The sequence below is a fragment of the Salmo trutta genome, chromosome 36, assembly GCF_901001165.1.
Source record: "Salmo trutta chromosome 36, fSalTru1.1, whole genome shotgun sequence".
Taxonomy (NCBI): domain Eukaryota; kingdom Metazoa; phylum Chordata; class Actinopteri; order Salmoniformes; family Salmonidae; genus Salmo; species Salmo trutta.
Genome location: NC_042992.1, coordinates 14343838 through 14362720, shown reverse-complemented (window position 1 = coordinate 14362720; position 18883 = coordinate 14343838). Strand labels below are relative to the sequence as shown.

At 42.4% G+C, this 18883-nt stretch overlaps 1 protein-coding gene across 3 annotated transcripts in view; it reads left to right on the top strand.

Annotated features, from left to right (window-relative positions):
• The window catches only part of LOC115175492 (tubulointerstitial nephritis antigen-like), a 66719-nt gene extending 50335 nt beyond the window's left edge, over positions 1–16384 (top strand). For 2 of the 3 annotated variants that reach the window (XM_029734749.1, XM_029734748.1), the window contains exons 10-12: positions 3770–3893; positions 12738–12783; positions 12900–16384. In XM_029734749.1, the coding sequence (XP_029590609.1) occupies positions 3770–3893; positions 12738–12783; positions 12900–13058 (329 nt within the window). In that variant the 3' untranslated portion in view covers positions 13059–16384. The remainder of the gene's footprint in view (positions 1–3769; positions 3894–12737; positions 12784–12899) is intronic. The other variant, XR_003872045.1, reaches the window with a different exon arrangement.
• The last annotated feature ends 2499 nt before the right edge of the window (positions 16385–18883 follow it).

Genomic DNA, 18883 nt, shown 5'->3' with positions numbered 1-18883 from the left:
CCTGACATATTTATGCTTTTTGAAACCTGGCTCGTGAAATAGATTACAGACAAAAATATTGGCATAAATGGTTACAATGTTTTTTGTGCAAATGGTAAATCTAAGGGTGGTGGTGTTGCTGTATACTTAAAAGACAAATTCTCGGTTTTATGTATTTTTGTCTTTGAACCTAAACCTCATCTTTAAATGTTGTTGTATCTTGTTGTTTATAAACCTCAATCTGCTAATGCTGGCTCCTTGGGTTGTATTTTCGAATTGTCATCACAGCATGACAACTCTGAGTTTGTCCTGATGGGTGATCTGAATCATCTAGCTCTGATCAACTCTAAATTCTATTCAATACCTATAATCTCACTCAGATTGTCAACAGTGTAACTAGGTTGAATATAAAGTATCTTCTGAAATCCTCTTTGATTGATTCGATCTTAACCAATACCCCTCATTGTTTGAATGCTTCTGGTATTTTTGTAAATGACATAAGTGATCACTGTGCTATTGCCTGTGTGAGAGAGGGTAAAATTCCTATGCGATCTCCACGTGTCATTACGAAAAGAAACTGGAAGCAGTTTGATATTAAAGGTTTTTTACATTATGTATTTAGCATCAAATTGAATAGAATTGAATTCATCCCTGATGTTGAATTAGCCTTTTCTTACTTCCACAACACATTCTAGGATGTATGCAATAGGCAGAGAGAACCCTTGGTTTACTGATGAACTTACTAAAATCATAAAGGAACAAAATATGCTATGTGGGCTAAAGCAAGAGGGTCTGGTTTGGTGGATGATTGGATGGCTTTTAAATCTGGGTATGGCTATGACCCGAAAACTGAAAGCAGACCACTACCTTAAATCTACTTTGGAACATTTTAAATAATCCCTCCAAATTTTGGCTGGTGAAAGCTTTGGAGTGCAAAAAAGATACACAGCTTCCCAAACAATTGTTGGTAGACACACAGATTGTAGCTGAGAGAACCTCTATTCTGAAAGCCTTAAATCATAATTTTCTAGATGCAGGCAGTTTATTTGAAAAGGTTAAAGGTATAAATGAGCCCCCTGTGAATTTACCTGAATTTATCCTTCGCCAGGTTCTCCTTCTCATCCTTCTCTGTTTCAGAAGTGCGCAAAGCCCTGAAAGAAATTGATAGAAAGGAAATCTGCTGGTCCTGATGATCTAGACCTCCGCCTCCTACACCTAGCTGCAGACATCATTGCTCCCCCTTAACATGTATTTTTAACCTCACACTTGACGTTAAGGAGATCCCTGAAGTTATGGAAATCTGCTTTTGTACTGCCTCTCCTGGAAGGTGGAGATCCTTCGCTACTTGACAACTATCGACCCATATCAAAATTGTCTATACTGTCTAAGGTACTGGAGTCCTTAGTTAGTAGGCAGCTAAAGGCCTACCTCCAAGAAAACAACATCTTAAATGGAATGCAATCAGGTTTTAGGTCTGGCTATGGCACTGTTTCAGCAACATTGATGGTTTTAAATGACATCCACTGTGCTCTTGACAAGAAGTTACATTGTGTGTCTGTCTTTGTTGATTTGTCGAAGGCATTTGACCATGCTGTGTTGGTGCAGAGGTTAAAATGTTGTGGAATTATTGGTCATGCTCTAGATTGTGTTATAAATTACCTTTCAAATCAAACACAATGTGTAATGGCAGATGGTTGTAAATCTGAGTCCATAGAGTGGTGCTCAGGTGTTCCGCAAGGTTTGATTTTGGGCCCAATGTTGTTCATTTTGTATATCAACAACATTGGGGATCATATTGAAACAGCGAATGTTCATTTTTATGCAGATGATACTGTTCTTTATTCAAGTGGTAGCAGTTTCTTTATCTTTTGAAAATGCCCAAGAGCATTTAACACCATACAACAGAATCTGTATTATTTGAAGCTGGTTCTGAATTCAGGTAAAACAAAATGCAGGTATTTTCAAATGCCAGGCATGTTACTAATCATGTCATTGCTATATTGGATGGACATACTATAGAGCAAGTCAAAGTGTACAAATATTTGGGAGTGTGGGTGGATGACGAGCTGAGCTTCACTGTTCATATGGAGAGCTCAAGCTGAGAATAGGTTTCTACTACCGGCATAAGGCTTGTTTTTCTCTGGAGGCCAGGAAGGAGCTGGTACGATGTACATTACTGGCGGCTTGAGATTTTAGTGATGTTATATATATGCAGGCTTCAACCACCACCCCGAGAGCACTTAATTCAGTATATCATGTGGCCCTCAGGTTGTGATCTCTACAGCGCCGTTGGCTGGTCGTCATTGGCCTTGCATAGGCTTAAACACTGGTATACACTGATTTATAAGGCCATACTGGGTAAAATGCCACTATCTCTGTTCTTTTTTAATCAGGTCAGTAAATAAATATAATTTACGGTCCCATTCTCATTTGCTTTTAACAGTCCCAAGAATTAGAACAGGTCATGGTAGAAATAGTTTTAGTTACTCAGCGCCGTGGTCCTGGAATTCTCTCCTGAACATTTTAAAATTGTATGATCTAATCACGTTGGTGGAGTTTAAACACTTGGTCGATGTAACTATCATAGAACAGTGTAATAGTCTTTAGGACAGCTGTTTTAGTTATGACATTTGTGTTTCTTTACGTAATATGTAATTGTACTGTATGTGTGTTTATAGTTTTGTATGTAAGTTGTTTTGTCCTCAATGAGAGAAACCTTTATAAATAAAGGTTAAATCAAATAAAATATATTTGTTTGTGTGTGTACGTGTGGTTGTGCAGAGATAGCCTGTGCCAGCCTTGTTGTATTGTTCCAAACAGCAGGACTGAAACATTGGCCTCGCGTCAAGTTTTCCTCTTTTCTTCTCCCTTGAATTTCTGTCGTTACCTTTGCCAGAGAGCAGCGTGTGTCCTTGTTTGTCAGTAGGAGACAAAGAGAACGGTAGCCCAGTAAGAACAGGTAGTCCTTCCAAATGTGGAAATGACTCAGTGAGCGTTCCAGATTGTTTATCCCAGTTGGGTTTCTAATGAGAAGGTCACAGGGAGTTCAGGGTTTATAATGTACTGGTTCAAAGTGGCCCAGCACCACAGCTGCACTCTGATTTTTGGGTGTGTTCTTCTCAGGGGGAAATGGGAAACGGTGCTCGGAAGAAGTAAAGAAATTAGGAAATTGAATTAGCTTTTGAGTTTGTTTTTTCCTTGTGGTGTATTAATTTCAGTTTAGTGCAAGAAGGAAATGATATGGTTGAGCTCCCTTTGCGATCAGTCAAGCATAGAAACTCTTTGCCTGATGTACAAGGTTGGAGTCTAAATTGGTTATCTTCAAACTACAGCTATGCTTTATGGACCATATTCAGACACGAGACCCTGTTCATGAGACCCTATTCAGACATGAGATAAGTAGACTTAACATGTTTTACTTAAGTACATGTTGAGTCTTCTTATCTCAAGTCTGAATTAGGCCCTACCTGACTAGGATTAATGGTCAAGTTGATTCTATGTTTTCCAACAATATTGAGGCATGACACTGCCTTTGGTTGGTCCTTTAATAACCATCTGCAAAGCTATAGATTGGTTTGGCTGTAAAAAGTGTGTGTTTCTGTGTGTCCAGTTAATCTAGAATCAGTTTTTGTTCTTGTGTATCCAGTCCATCGATAATGTGTTTTTCTTCTTGTGTATCCAGTCCATCGATAATGTGTTTTTCTTCTTGTGTATCCAGTCCATTGATAATGTGTTTTTTTTCCTGTGTATCCAGTCCATTGATAATGTTTTTTTCCTGTGTATCCTGCAGCCATCCTGGAGGTCCATGAGGACTTCTTCGTCTATAAGAGTGGAATCTACAAACACACAGACGTCAGCTTCACCAAACCACCACAGTACCGCAAACACAACACACACTCCGTCAGAATCACAGGGTAAGGCTGTCAATCATCTCCCATCTGATAGAGCTTTGTAATGTATTTTATCCATTGTACAGTATGGAAGAGGCAGCACTTATAGGAAAATGAATGTATTACTTTTGATCTCATGGATTCAGTGTTAACCTTTCTAAATTCTGGAATAAATCAATGCATTCATATTTTATTATATTTTAACATTTTTAGATGATCAATATCTAAGTCTAGTATTTGTTTACGTATACCAAATGATCAAATAAAAAAACATCAACCAATAAACATTCCCAGACCTGCATACTACCACAGGTGTGTTGTGTTCAGTGTGAGTAAGATATTCCCTCTCTGTCGGTCTGTCGGTCGCTCTGAGACTCTGAGACACACCTTGGCTCCAGTCCTCTGTCCCCCAGACAGACCGCGGGGACCACGAAAATGTAGGCTGGCAGACACTACACACCTGGATTGCTTAGCTACCCACCCCTGTCCTGCCCTATCTCCCCACCCCAATTCTCTGGCTCCCCATCCACACCCCCAATCCTTCTATTTCCTCACCCCCACCCTAATTCTTCTGGCTCCCTACCCCTAATTCTTCTGGCTCCCCACCCCCACCCCAAATCTTCTGTCTCCCTATTAGAATGAGGTTGTCCCTAGACGCTGATGAAAGGTCAGTTTAGATGTTTAGAGGTCAATAGATGTGAGGGTAGGTTTTGGGGAGGGTAAGCTGATCCTAGATCTGTGCCAAAGGGCAATTTCTATGAGGAGCGCCCACTTCCTCACAGTGTTCTCTCCATCTTCATTCATCACTTTTCCCTCTTCCCAGCTCCTGCTGCCTCGCCCCCATCTCTGACTCCCAACCCCCTTCCCTCTCTGTCTCCCAACCCCCAACACTCCTTCCCTCTCTGTCTCCCAACCCCCAACACCCCTTCCCTCTCTGACTCCCAACCCCCAACACTCCTTCCCTCTCTGACTCCCAACCCCCAACACCCCGTCTCTCTCTGACTCTCAACCCCCAACACCCCGTCTCTCTCTGACTCCCAACCCCCAACACCCCGTCTCGCTCTGACTCCCAACCCCCAACACCCCGTCTCGCTCTGACTCCCAACCCCCAACACCCCCTTCCCTCTGTCTCCCAACCCCCAACACCCCTTCCCTCTCTGACTCCCAACCCCCAACACCCCATCTCTCTCTGACTCCCAACCCCAACACCCCGTCTCTCTCTGACTCCCAACCCCCAACACCCCGTCTCTCTCTCTTTCTGACTCCCAACCCCCAACACTCCTTCCCTCTCTGACTCCCAACACCCCATTTCTCTCTGTCTCCCAACCCCCCGTCTCTCTCTGACTCCCAACACCCCGTCTCTCTCTGACTCCCAACCCCCAACACCCTGTCTCTCTCTGACTCCCAACACTCCATCTCTCTCTGACTCCCAACCCCCAACACTCCTTCCCTCTCTGACTCCCAACCCTCCTTCTCTCTCTGACACCCAACACCCCATCCCTCTCTAACTCCCAACCCTCATACTCCAACACCCCATCCCTTTCTAAATCCCACCCCCAACACCCCATCCCTCTCTAACTCCCAAGCCTCAACCCCCAACACCACATCCCTCTCTAACTCCCAACACCCTGTCCCAGCCAAATTCTCTATTGTTTAGTCTACTCTGAGTCATCAGGTATTTGTTGAGTACTGTCTGACTGGGCTGTCTATTCTAGACATAAACACATGTGTGACTAGGATTAGGAATGATAAGGTTTATGAACACACCTTCCCCTTGTAAAGGCAACAGGTAGCCTAGCGGTTAGAGCATTGGGCCAGTAACCCGGAAGGTCAGTGGTTTGAATACCTGAGCCTACAAAGTAAAACATCTGTCAGTGTGCCCTTGAGCAAGGCACTTAACCCTATTTATAATGCTAAAGCCACATAATAAAAACTGGAGTTGGAGGGTTTGCTGTCGTTGGCTTGAACAACTCTAAGCAGAGCTGCTGAGAGCTGTCATTGAGGCAGTTTATCTGCTCCTTATCTGATCAGCTATTAATCAAGAGAAACTGTAACGGCCGTCGTCAGAAGAAGGCCAAGGTGCCGCAGAGGATGTGTTCATCATTAGAATTTAATATAACAACGCAAACACTATACAAAAAAAACAAGAAAACTGACAGCCAAAACAGTCCTGTCAGGTGTAAACACTAACAAACAATTACCCACAAAACCCAAAGGGAAAACATGCTCCTTATGTGTAACTCCCAATCAGCAACAACGAGCTTCAGCTGTGCCTGATTGGGAGCCACACATGGCCCAAAACAAAGAAATACAAAAACATAGAAAAAGGAACATAGACCGCCCACCCAATGTAACACCCTGGCCTAACCAAAATAAAGAACAAAAACCCCTCTCTATGGCCAGGGCGTTACAGAAACAGAGCAATGGGGGATCCACTTCCGGCCCTGTTCTTCTGGTTCAGTTTGGGTCTCATATGATAATGTGTCATTTAACTTTTCATAATGTGTGTGTTTGTCTGTGAGTATAAGGTCAAGTGGAACTTTGTTTTAGACATTTTTACAAATTAATAAAAAAATGAAAAGCTGAAATGTCAATTGAGTCACTAAGTATTTAACCCCTTTGTTATGGGAAGTCTAAATAAGTTCAGGAGTAAAAATGTACTTAACAAGTCACAAAATAAGTTACATGGACTCACTCTGTGTGCAATAATAGTGTTTAACATGATTTTTTAATGGCTTCCTCATCTCTGTACCCCACACATACAATTATCTGTAAGGTCCCTCAGTTGAGTAGTGAATTTCAAACACATATTCAACCACAAACCCCAGGGAGGTTTTCCAATGCCTCGCAAAGAAGGGAACCTTGGATATCCCTTTGAGCATGATCAAGTTATTAATTACACTTTGGTTGGTGTATCAATAGACCCAGTCACTACAAAGATAGAGGCATCCTTCCAAACTTAGTTGCAGGAGTGGAAGGAAACCGCTCAGGGATTTCACCGAGGCGAATCGTGACTTTTAAACAGTTAGAGTTTAATGGCTGTGATAGGATAAAACTGAGGATGGATCAACAACATTGTAGTTACTCCACAATACTAACCTAAATGACAGAGTAAAAAGAACGAAGCCTTTATAGAATCAAAATATTCCAAAACATGCATCCTGTTTGCAATAAGGGACTAAAGTAAAACTGCAAAAAATGTGGTAAAGAAATTAACTTAATGTCCTGAATACAACACTGAGTGCCACTCAGTGGAGGCTGCATCATGTTATGGGTATGCTTGTATTCAGGAAGGACTAGGGTGTTTTCTAGGATAAAAAGAAACAGAATAGAACTAAGCAGAGGCAGAATCCTTGAGGAAAACCTGGTTCAGTCTGGTTCTGTCTGCTTTCCAACAGACACAGGGAGACAAATTCACCATTCAGCAGGACAATAACCTAAAACAGAAGGCCACATATACACTGGAGTTCTTACCAAGATAACATTGTATGTTCCTAAGTGGCCTAGTTACAGTTTAAACTTAAATCGGCTTGAAAATCTTTGGATAGACCTGAAAATGGCTATCTAGTAATGATTTGACAGAGCTTGAAGAATTTGTTTTAATAATAACGTGCAAATATTGTACAATCGAGGTGTGCAAAAGCTCTTAGTGACTTACCCATTCTAACATGTATTGACTGAGGGGTGTGAATACTAATGTAAATTATTTTCAATACATTTGAAAAAGATTTTAAAAACATGTTTTCACTTTGTCATTAATTGTTAGTGGTGGGTCATGGGTTGCGACGTAAATGTATAATTATTGCATTAATTACTGGAATGTATTTGGCCAAGTGCAACTGCGCTCTCGGTTCAGTGCGCTCTCTGCTTAGCAGCGGTCTCTGCTCAGTTTGGCAGCTGCGCGAGTGGCAGAGGTAAAGGTAGAGGGAGATGCCCGTGTGCTTCGCGGTTTACCGGATCTTTTTTCGGAAGTGTTGTTGATGATCACTCCAAGACCCACACGCTGCAGCGCTGTCGTTCAAGGCACTGCCTTGTTATTCCCACTCGCCATCATGAAATGGATTCACGCTAGCCACAAGTTCTGACTGAGCTCAATTGTCATGAAACGCAAAAACAGTGATTACTTTTTGTCTCTTTCATACAAACTTTGAGAAATAACAAGGAGCGCCCACAATGTGTTTTGTGTGGGGAAGTGCTTAGTAATGAGTCTCTCAAAACGAACAAATGAATAAAACGACACATCCTGACCAAACATCCACAACATGACGGTAAACCCAGGGAGTTATTTCAGAACAGGGCAGAATGCGTCAGGAAACAATGCTTCGAAAGTGGAAAAATAAGTCAACTGGAAGGCATTGTTGTCATTTTATAACAGGTGATGATATGCAGAAATAAGGGAGTACTGTCTCTCATAGTAGTAGATGTGAAAAAGAAACTCAAACAATCCCCTGGCCTTGTAACGTTACAGAGCTAATAGCTAACGTTAGCCAAAGCAAGGTAACTAGCTACTGATAGTGCAACCCTGAGAAACAGTACAGATGAAGATGAAAAATGATCAGGCCTACTGTACATTTTACTGTAGAAAGTATTGTTTAAAACAAGTCTAGGTTGGAACTGTTGCTGTTAAAATACAAGTAATAATTTTATTCTGAATTGGAATAAACTGATTGAAGCAAGATGTTTTTGAGTCAAACACGCACACAGTTCTGGGTGGCTCATCTGCAGCAGGAAGCAGTCTCCTGCCTGACTGAGAAAGCAGTAGATGTTCTGATCCAGTTTGGCACCAGATACCTATGCATGCTTGTTGTAAACTTCAGCCAGTCACACACCTCTCCTTAGGACTGTGTGTGTGTGTGTGTTTTCTAGTCTACATCTGTGTGGTGTGATCAATCAGTTTATTCCAGTTCAGAATACAAAAATATGTATTTTAACAGCAACAGTTTCAACCTAGACTTTCTATCAATAATCATTTATACAGTAAGATGTACAGTAGGCCTGAATTCATCTGTACTGTTACTTAGGGTTGCACGATCAAAAAGCCTGTGTGTGTGTGTGTGTGTGTGTGTGTGTGTGTGTTCTGTTATATATCTGTGTGATGTGATCAATCTGTTTATTCCAGTTCAGAATGAAATAATTTATTGTATTTTAAAAGCAACAGTTCCAACCTAGACAGGTACGTAGGAGTGTTTTTAATGGGGAAAAATAAACATGAAAATATATTCCTAGGTATTTCTGTCACGTCCTGACCAGTATAAGGGTTATTTGTTATTGTAGTTTGGTCAGGACGTGGCAGAGGGTATTTGTTTTATGTGGTTCGGGGTGGTGGTTTATTTAGTAGGGTGTTTGATTTATTATTTCCGTTTTTTTGGGTAATGTTCTATGTTTGTATTTCTATGTGGTCTCTGGTCTTTTGTATTTCTATGTCTGGTTTAGTGGGGTTGGACTCTCAATTGGAGGCAGGTGTTTTCTCGTTGCCTCTGATTGGGAGTCCTATATATGGGTATGTGTTTGGTTTAGTGTGTTTGGGAGATTGTTTCTTGTTTTGCGTGTGTGAGCATGACAAGACTGTTCGTGAGTTCTTTGTTATTTTGGTGTTTTCTTGGTTTAAAATAAAATACAAGATGAGCATCCACATTCCTGCTGTGTTTTGGTCCTCCATTCCCGACGACAACCGTTACAATTTCATTGTTATTTGTTTTTGTCTATATTGCATTTTTTTTAGGCATAAAGGCAATGAAATGTACCGATATTTACGTATAGTTGCATATTTTCCAAAGCTTGGGTCCCAGGAAAACACAGAATTTCTCATTTGGGTCCCAGGCTGAAGAAGTTTAGGAACCCCTGGTCTAGGGTCTTGGTATATTGATGCCAACAGCATAAGGCTTGCGTCCCAAATAGTACCATATTCCCTTTATTTTGTTTGGGTTTGGCGCAAAAGTAGTGCACTATATAGGGAATATAGTGCCATTTGGGACGCACATTGAATCTGGTCTGTCCTGGCATACTGCTGGTGTCTGGTCTGTCCTGGCACACTGCTGGTGTCTGGCCTGTCCTGTCTGGTCTGTCCTGGCATGCTGCTGGTGTCTGGTCGGTCCTGGCACGTTGCTGGTGTCTGGTCTGAGCAGCATGCTCCACTGATGATGATGACAGTTGAAGCTAGTCTCCCCCCTCCTCCGCTGACACTGCGGTTCTTTCGCTGGTTTGGGCTGTGAACGTGAGGCTTGGGGGGCACCGAGGGTATGGATTTAGGGATGGGCTGGGAGAAAGAAAGGAGGGCCAGGATGCGTAGAGCCTGACCATCACACCAATCACTGTTTTTACAGCCGAAATCCCGCTGAAGTGCATTCTATTAAGCCAAGGGCCTGGGAAAGTTTGTGTTTAGCGAATAAAGGTCCACTCTGGTGGAAAAGGTATTGTCTGGGTCGTTGATCCCAACCGTACGGGACAGAGAGAGGATCAGGCCCATGGAGGAGGTCAGGCATAGGGGAGGGGAGGACTGGTATGTCCCTCATTGTCCTGGAGGAACAATGCTAACTGAGGGAGATGAGGGCTCCGTTGTGGTCCGTTTCTGTCTGGCTCTCTGGCTTTGCCTGTATACACACACACACACATAAGCACCCACAAGTAGGCGCATGCACGTGCACACACACACACAAGCACACACACAGCCCCAAATCCTTGACCCTCAGTGTGTACAGTGTGTACAGCTGTTTGTATTTGCCTATTCAGAGCATGATGACCCTTGAACTCTTGTCCGAACCAGACTCGACTAATAAAGAAACTTGCTGATTGAAGGTTGGCATTATTTGCCAATGTTTTGGAAATGACTGAAAATATCACATCTCTTTCCCAGCATTCCTTTTCTCTTATAAAAGGACAAAGTCGCCCTTGGAGGCTCCTAGAGGCCCTAGGGGCTGGTGTTCACAAAACAGGATGGGAATAGAACTGGAGCGAGGAAGGGGGGAGGGAAGGTCGGTCTGAGACGCAGGGATGCTGGGCCGCCACCGACTGGGGGTAACTGCCAGATAGGACCAGAAGCTAAGGATGATGGGAATGTATGGGCCTTGGACTTCTTGAGATCAAAGCATGCTGGTTAGGGAAGGAGCGAGAGAGAAAGGGAGAGAGTAAGAGATTCTTCTTCATGGGTAAGGTTTATATATGAGAGCCTCGCTCGACCTTCAGCAATGTTGTTGTCTGTGAGATGACAGGAGTCGGGCGGTGACCACTTCCTCCCTGGCCGTCCCTCTCCTTCCTGTTTCCTGTGCTGCGAGGGGGAAGTGGCAGAGGGGGGAATTCCATGTGCTGCTGAGGAATCTGAATGATGTGGGATGCAGGGGAGACGTGTGTGTGTGTGTGTGTGTGTGTGTGTATGTGTGTGGGTAATATAACTGCTCTGGTGTTCCTTAGCCATGGTCATAAATAACCTCTTGTTTTCAGGATACTATTTAAGAGATGAAAGATGTTTTGTACCCAGTACATCAGCTCTACTTAGCTCTTCCTAGAATTCACCGTCAGTTGTGTCAAAACACTCTCAGGTTTAACATTCCTATGCGGTGGGATATATTTGAAAAGATATTTGTAAAAATACACAACATTTTAACTATATATGTAAAGAAAAAAAATTGCATGATTCAAAATCAGTGCATGGGTCGTTCCTTGAAATGAGTGCCTTTTGCGTCCCTTTCATATTTAAGTAGAAATTGTGCACATATATGACATTTTATATTAAATGAGTGCCCTTTAATATAGACCATATGGGAAATTGATATGTTCCTCTCTGCATCCCCTGTGTCTTCTACACTCTTAGAAACAAAGTGCTATCTAGAACCTAAAAGGGTTCATAGGCTGTCCCATTTCCACAGAGGGTTCCACATTGTAACCCAAAAGGGTTCTACCTGGAACCAAAAATAGTTCTACCTGGAACCAAGAATGGTTCTCCTATGGAACAGCCAAAGAACCTTTTGGAACCCTTTTTTTCTAAGAGTGTAGAAAGATTTGAACCCACTTAACCCCAACATTTCTCCACGTTTTCACCATCATTGTGAAGCCCTACTTATTTCAATGCTTTGTTAATTTCTAAAGATTCATATTTATTTAATCTAATTAGTGATTCATTTTAAGGTAAAACAAATAATAACCTGTCCCCTCATGTTAAGATCAACCACTTTACGTGAACTGAACTCTAATTTTTATAATGTTAAACTATTCCTTTTTAAATCATTTTTTCAAAAGAAACATTGAACATCTAATAGTAAAATCATATTGTTAATGCAGGTGAGCTGGTTCTACTCTTTCTGACAATTTTCAGGTATTTTGTGGTGGAAAACTGAGCGGGTCAAACATAACCCTGTTACCTATAGATGGGCTAGAAATGTTTCACAATTAAACATTTTTTTTGTGAAGCTTGTATTCAATTTCCCCTCCCTGTTCACACAATAAACTTCAATTCCCCCTGTCACAAGGGGATTTCTGACGGATTTAAGATGCATTCGTCAACACTTTTACGGTCAACCCTGTCACTTTATTTTACACTTAATGGAAACTTTCTATGTCATTTTTTTATTTAACCTCTTGAGATGGAAAAGCTGGTTTTTAATTAAGTTAAACATGTGCTCTATATGACAGAATGTTCAAATTTGGTGAAATTAAAATGAAAAAAAAAAAAATACAAAATTACACTAATCAAAGGGCACCTAATTGGTGGAACAACCTGCATGCATATTATGAAATCAAATATAATATTTTTTCGTTCCCTTGTGTGTTTGTGTTCTCACACATCTTCATTGTCCGATTGTTCTTAGTTCCAGTTTGTGCCCTTCAGTGGAAAACAATCATGTCCGTAATCCATCTCGGTGTGTTCTGTTCCAGGTGGGGAGAGGAGAGGAACTTTGATGGGACAACAAGGAAGTTCTGGGTAAGTAAGGATTCCTATCTCATCACATATTCTCTCTCTTGTCTATTATGTATCAACTATATCTACAGTACATTCTAACCCATGCCACTCTTCCTAATAATGCTTGACTTTTCCAGATCGCTGCCAACTCGTGGGGGAAAAACTGGGGGGAGAACGGCTACTTCCGTATCGCTCGCGGTGAGAACGAGTGTGAGATTGAGGCATTCGTGATCGGCGCGTGGGGTAGGGTCACTATGGAAGACATGCAGAGCCACCATCACCGCCGACGCAAGTAGAGACATACACTCCAGGAACCCAGCACCCTCTCCCCTACCCTGCGGGAGCAACTCAACTAGCCCCAGAGTGCCTACCCTTCAGCCCATACCCTCTTCTCTACCCTGCGGGAGCAACTCAACTAGCCCTAGAGTGCCTACCCTTCAGCCCATACCCTCTTCCCCTACCCTGGGGGAGCAACTCAACTAGCCCCAGAGTGCCTACCCTTTAGCCCATACCCTCCTCCCCTACCCTGGGGGAGCAACTCAACTAGCCCCAGAGTGCCTACCCTTCAGCCCATACCCTCCACCCCTACCCTGCGGGAGCAACTCAACTAGCCCCAGAGTACCTACCCTTCAGCTCATACCCTCTTCCCCACCCTACCCTGGGGGAGCAACCCAACCAGCCCATGAGGCCCTGCTCTTACTCCCTTACCCCCACGCTAAAATTTGGGGGAACAACTCAACCAGTTCCCACTCTGACCTTTGGGGGAACCAATAACAACTACCCCTAGAACTCCAACTCTTAACCGCTTACCCCCTTGCACCCACCTCCCCTTACAGCAGCCTAGGGGTTTTGAAACCCCAACCTCCCCCCAACCCAACTCAAGGTTGATGGCACCAAAACAAGCTCCAGGCCTGCAGGCTGAGAGAGGCTTCTCCATACAGCCTCCTCTGGCTTCAGGACACAGCAATAAGCACCTCAGGACTCATTATTCCAAAGACCATCCTTCCCAGACTCCTCGGCTTCGGCCTGGCATAGACTGTCTACTTCCTACTTCTGTTCTTAAGTCTTCACTTCCACTGCTATAATGATGAAAGAACTGTCTTGATCTGAACTCTCTCACTCTCCTCTTTCTCATTGTGTAGCTCTTCATTTGGCTGCCATGACAGGTGGCTATCCATTTGGCTGCCATGACAGGTGGCTATCCATTTGGCTGCCATGACAGATGGCTAATCATTTGGCTGCCATGACAGGTGGCTATCCATTTGGCTGCCATGACAGGTGGCTATCCATTTGGCTGCCATGACAGGTGGCTATGTATCTCTGGTCTTGGTTAACCCTCTCTCTGTGTTTCTCTGTTGTTGTGTATTTTGAAAGCCAACCCCTTAAGGACAGATTGGGATGGAGAGAACCAGAGAGATAGAGGGGTAAAGGATACAGGCACCAGACTGGGCAGTTCCCACAACAAGAGACGAGAGAAACTAACGATCTACTACAGTTTAGTTTAACGTTATCACTAACTCTTAGTCTAGCTACTTACATCACTGATTAATGTATTCCTATTACTGTCAGCAGATCTAGTGCAGTTGCAGTAGCCATGCATATCTTCACATGTTCCAAAAATGAAGAATTTTACACTGGAAAGGGTGTTGGGCTAGAAGCTTGGTGGTAGGTGGGGTTGAGGGTTTAGTGAGCTGTCCGTTTGACCAATAATTCATTTCCCCTCATTTACCAAAAATCGCTGTTTTATTTTTAGGTTAATTGCATTGAATGCACAGTACAGTATTGAGTTTCAGCAAGCTCTGGAAGTGAAACTCAATGCCAAATTTCTCTTGAGTTTTCAGTACCACATAATCTATCTGTTTATGGAAGAGATGGTGTCAATCTTCCAATGATAACAAATCAACCATCAAATCAACAGCTCTTGGCTGAAACCAACTGCTTGAACACAACTTATCATTAGAAATAATACTAGTGGATCAGCCGTTTATAAATCTCCCTTATTACTATTTATACAGTATGTATAAAAGCAGAGATGAAGCATGTATAATATGTGTAGATGTGATTTGTAGCAAGCGAGGAGCTTAAAAAACAGCCTTTGAAAAACACATCATTTATTAAATCAACTGGTTGATAAAATCATATCTTGGAAAAATATGAGATCGATTGAACTAACAGTGTTGTCCTTTTGGTTTGAAGAAGGTGAAATGGTCACCACCAGATGATGCCAGAGAAAGAGAGACACTTGACTCCCTCATTTTTTTCTGATCGGGGTGGAGCCACTTTGGGCTACTTATTGGCCCGTCTCACTTTTTCTGGTTGGGTGGGTGGACACTAAGTAGACCAGAGCCAGCTCTTCCCTCTCTCACTTGAGCATGCCAGACATTATGGAGAAGCTGTGAGCTCACACAGGAAAGCATGTTCATGACAATTTTTTTTCAATGGTAAACAGCTTGAGGAAACCATCTTAGTTATCCACTATCTTTGATGATGCTTCAACGTGACAACCTTATGGGTTATCAAATGCCTTAATGAAATAAGTGCAGTTTTTTTGAGGGCCTCTGGTTGAAAGATTAGACCCATTGTGTATTATAGTCTTAATCTCTTTCATTAGGTGTATTTACATTTTAGTCATTTAGAAGACACTCTTATCCAGAGCAACTTACAGGAGCAATTAGGGTTAGGTGCCTTGCTCAAGGGCACACTGGCAGGTTTTTCACTTTCGTCGTGTCGGGGATTCGAACCGGCAACCTTTCGGGTTACTGCCCAATGCTCTTAAGCACTAGGCTACCTGTACACAGTGTTATGGTTTTGCTGAAAATATTCTTATTGTTGCTGTTGTGTATTAGTTGCTTTGAGAGGTGTTTGTCTCACACACAAACTCCCCCCTCCCCTGACCAGTTGCTTTAAAGCAGGGGTGTCAAACCCATTCCATAAGAGGCCATACTGTCTGCTGGTTTTTGTTTTATTTCAATAAAGACCTAGACGACCAGGTGAAGGGAGTTCCTTACTAATTAGTAAACTTAATCACTCAAGTACAAGGGAGGAGCGAAAACCTGCAGACAATCAGCCCTCTGTGGAATGAGTTTGGCACATGTGCTTTAAAGGGTGCTCAGGAGGTGAATATTCTTCTTCTGCAAGGTGAACACACACAAATCAAAAGGCGAGGAGGAGGTCGCACTCAGCTGCCAAAGTCTGTTCAGTGCTGTTTCATTGTAGTATTTTTGTCAGTTTGATGGTATAAGCCTAATATCTCAGACACAACATGCCACTAACACTTCAGTATTTAGCAATAGGCATGTGTAGGCATACAACAGACTCATTGTGACATTTCAAAGGTTGTGCGTCTCCCCAAAAATGTTAAGTAGGTAGCTCAAGACTCAACTGAAGCCAGTGAACACACAGATTCTGATATACTGATTTAACTTGATATAACTGCCTTATGTAATGTTGCCCTAGGTGCTCTTTTTATACTGTCTCTCTAATTTTGGCAATTTTGTTCAAATTTGAAATATATTTTTGTCATTAGTTTTCAATGTATCAGTTTCCAGAGGCGCCAACTGTCCTTTCAGAGACCACATCATATACAGTCTCACTCCACAATAAACTGCTTGGCTTCCCAGAAGTGATGTATTTTCAACTGTGCCACCTTTCCAATATGGCTTCCAGTTGTCACATTGTTACTGTAACTCAGCCAAGGCTCCTATAAGCCTACACAATTTCATACATTTCAAGTAGGCCTTTAGTTTTAAACCCTCATTACAACCATCACCTCTGAGAAAAGGACAGAGACGCAAGAAAACAGACGTGTGGATGGACAAGCAATGTTCAATGTGGAGGAAGGTTAGGCTATAGGAGGTAGGGCAGACATAGCCGCATGCTGTGTGAACCATGCGGTCTACAGAATATTTACTTTCACTTCAAACGGAGCGAGAGAGGATGAGTACGATCAAATGGGGGGATGGTGAGGTGCATCATGGGTTCACGAGGCATGACAGTGCAGAAAGAATGGAGAACAGAAGGGAGGTGGAGGTTGAGGGGGGACTGGGGAGGGAGTCAACAGAGCTGAAACAGATACGATGACATTGTGTTGTTTAGAAAAGAGTACACCAGAAGACTTTACCACTATTTAGGGCTTTGTTAAGCCAGTATCGCTGAAGCGTTATAGAATGCGCAATTTTCTGCAATATGTATTGAATAGAGCCCTTAGTTGTGTTTTTCACTTGCCTTTTAATCCTTTATAGTTTCTAACCCCTGAGGCTTCAATAGTCACATGATGGACGGACTCATGCCAAACATAGCCACATTTCACAGGAAAAAGACCAAGTCCATATTATGGCAAGAACAGCTCAAATAAACAAAGAGAAACGACAGTCCATCTTTACTTTAATAAATGAAGGTCAGTCAATATGGAACATTTCAATAACTTTGAAAGTTTCTTCAAGTGCAGTCGCAAAAACCATCAATCACTATTATGAAACTGATGAGGACCGCCACAGGAAAGGAAGACCCAGAGTTAGCTCTGCTGCAGGGGATAAGTTCATTAGAGTTACCAGTCTCAGAAATTGCACCCCAAATAAAATGCTTCACGGAGTTCAAGTAACAGATATATCTCAACATCAACTGTTCAGAGGAGACTGTGTGAATCAGGCCTTCATGGTAAAATTGCTGCAAAGAAACCAATACTAAAGGACACCAATAAGAAGAAGAGACTTGCTTGGGGCATGAAACAAAAGCAATGGACATTAGACTGGTGGAAATTGGAGTCCAAATTTGAGATTTTTGGTTCCAAACGCTGTGTCTTTGTAAAATGCAGTGGGGGTGAACGGATGATCTCTGCACGTGTATTTCCCACCATAAAGCATGGAGGAGGTGTTATGGTGTGGGGGTGCTTTGCTGGTGACACTGTAATTTATTTAGAATTCAAGGCACACTTAACCAGCATGGCTACCACAGCATTCTGCAGCAATACACCATCCCATCTGTTTTGGGCTTAGTGGGATTATCATTTGTTTTTCAACAGGACAATGACCCAACACACCTCCAGTCTGTGTAAGGGGTATTTGACAAAGAAGGAGAGGGATGGAGTGCTGCATCAGATGACCTGGGCTCCACAATCCCCCGACCTTAACCCAATTGAGATGGTTTGGGTTGAGTCGGACCACATAGTGAAGGAAAAGCAGCCAACAAGTGCTCAGCATATGTGAGAACTCCTTCGAGACTGTTGGAAAAGCATTCCAGGTGAATCTGGTTGAGAGAATGCCATGAGTGTGCAAAGCTTTCATCAAGGCAAACGGTGTCTACTGTGAATAATCTCAAATATAAAATATATTTGGATTTGTTTAACACTTTTTTGGTTACTACATGATTCCATGTGTTATTTCATGGTTTGATGTCTTCACTATTATTCTACAATGTAGAAAATAGTCAAAATAAAGTAAAAACCCTTGAATGAGTAGGTGTGTCCAAACTTTTAACTGATACTGTATATTTGTTTATTTTTTTCTCATATGTAGCTAGGGATTTGACTGTTATTGGTGTTATGAAGACCTTCACGCTGAGATGGCTGTTAAGCCAAACAACTGATATGATATCCATGATGCATTGAAATTAATTTAATAAAAGTAAGCTTTATGTAACATATATTTCAGTGCGGAAACATTACATTTTTGCTTATTTAGATTTCCTGTTTTTGGCAATTAATAAATCTGTCCAGAACAGTACACCATGTGGACCAAGGGGGTCAAGTAAAGATGCCAAAGGTACCACATAAGGAAATGTGGACAGAGGCATGCATTTGGTGACATGTTTACATTTCTCCCATTTTTCCTGGTTCAGGAATAGCCCAATCACCCATTACCTCAACACCTGCTGTTTCTTTAACCTTCCAGATTATGACAATTGCCAAATATCTCAATCGAGGTGTAAGCTGTGACTGTGGACATAGGCATTGCAACAAACACATCGCCACCCCACCCCAGTGGTCCAGGAATTATCCATCACATTCTGTCCAATTCTTCTCTCATTGTCTACAGGGTGTTCTAGAATCCTCCATGGGTTCCTTCAGTAGTTATGTGAAACCTGGAGTATTCTTGAAGATGTCAACAACTGTAAAGGACAATAG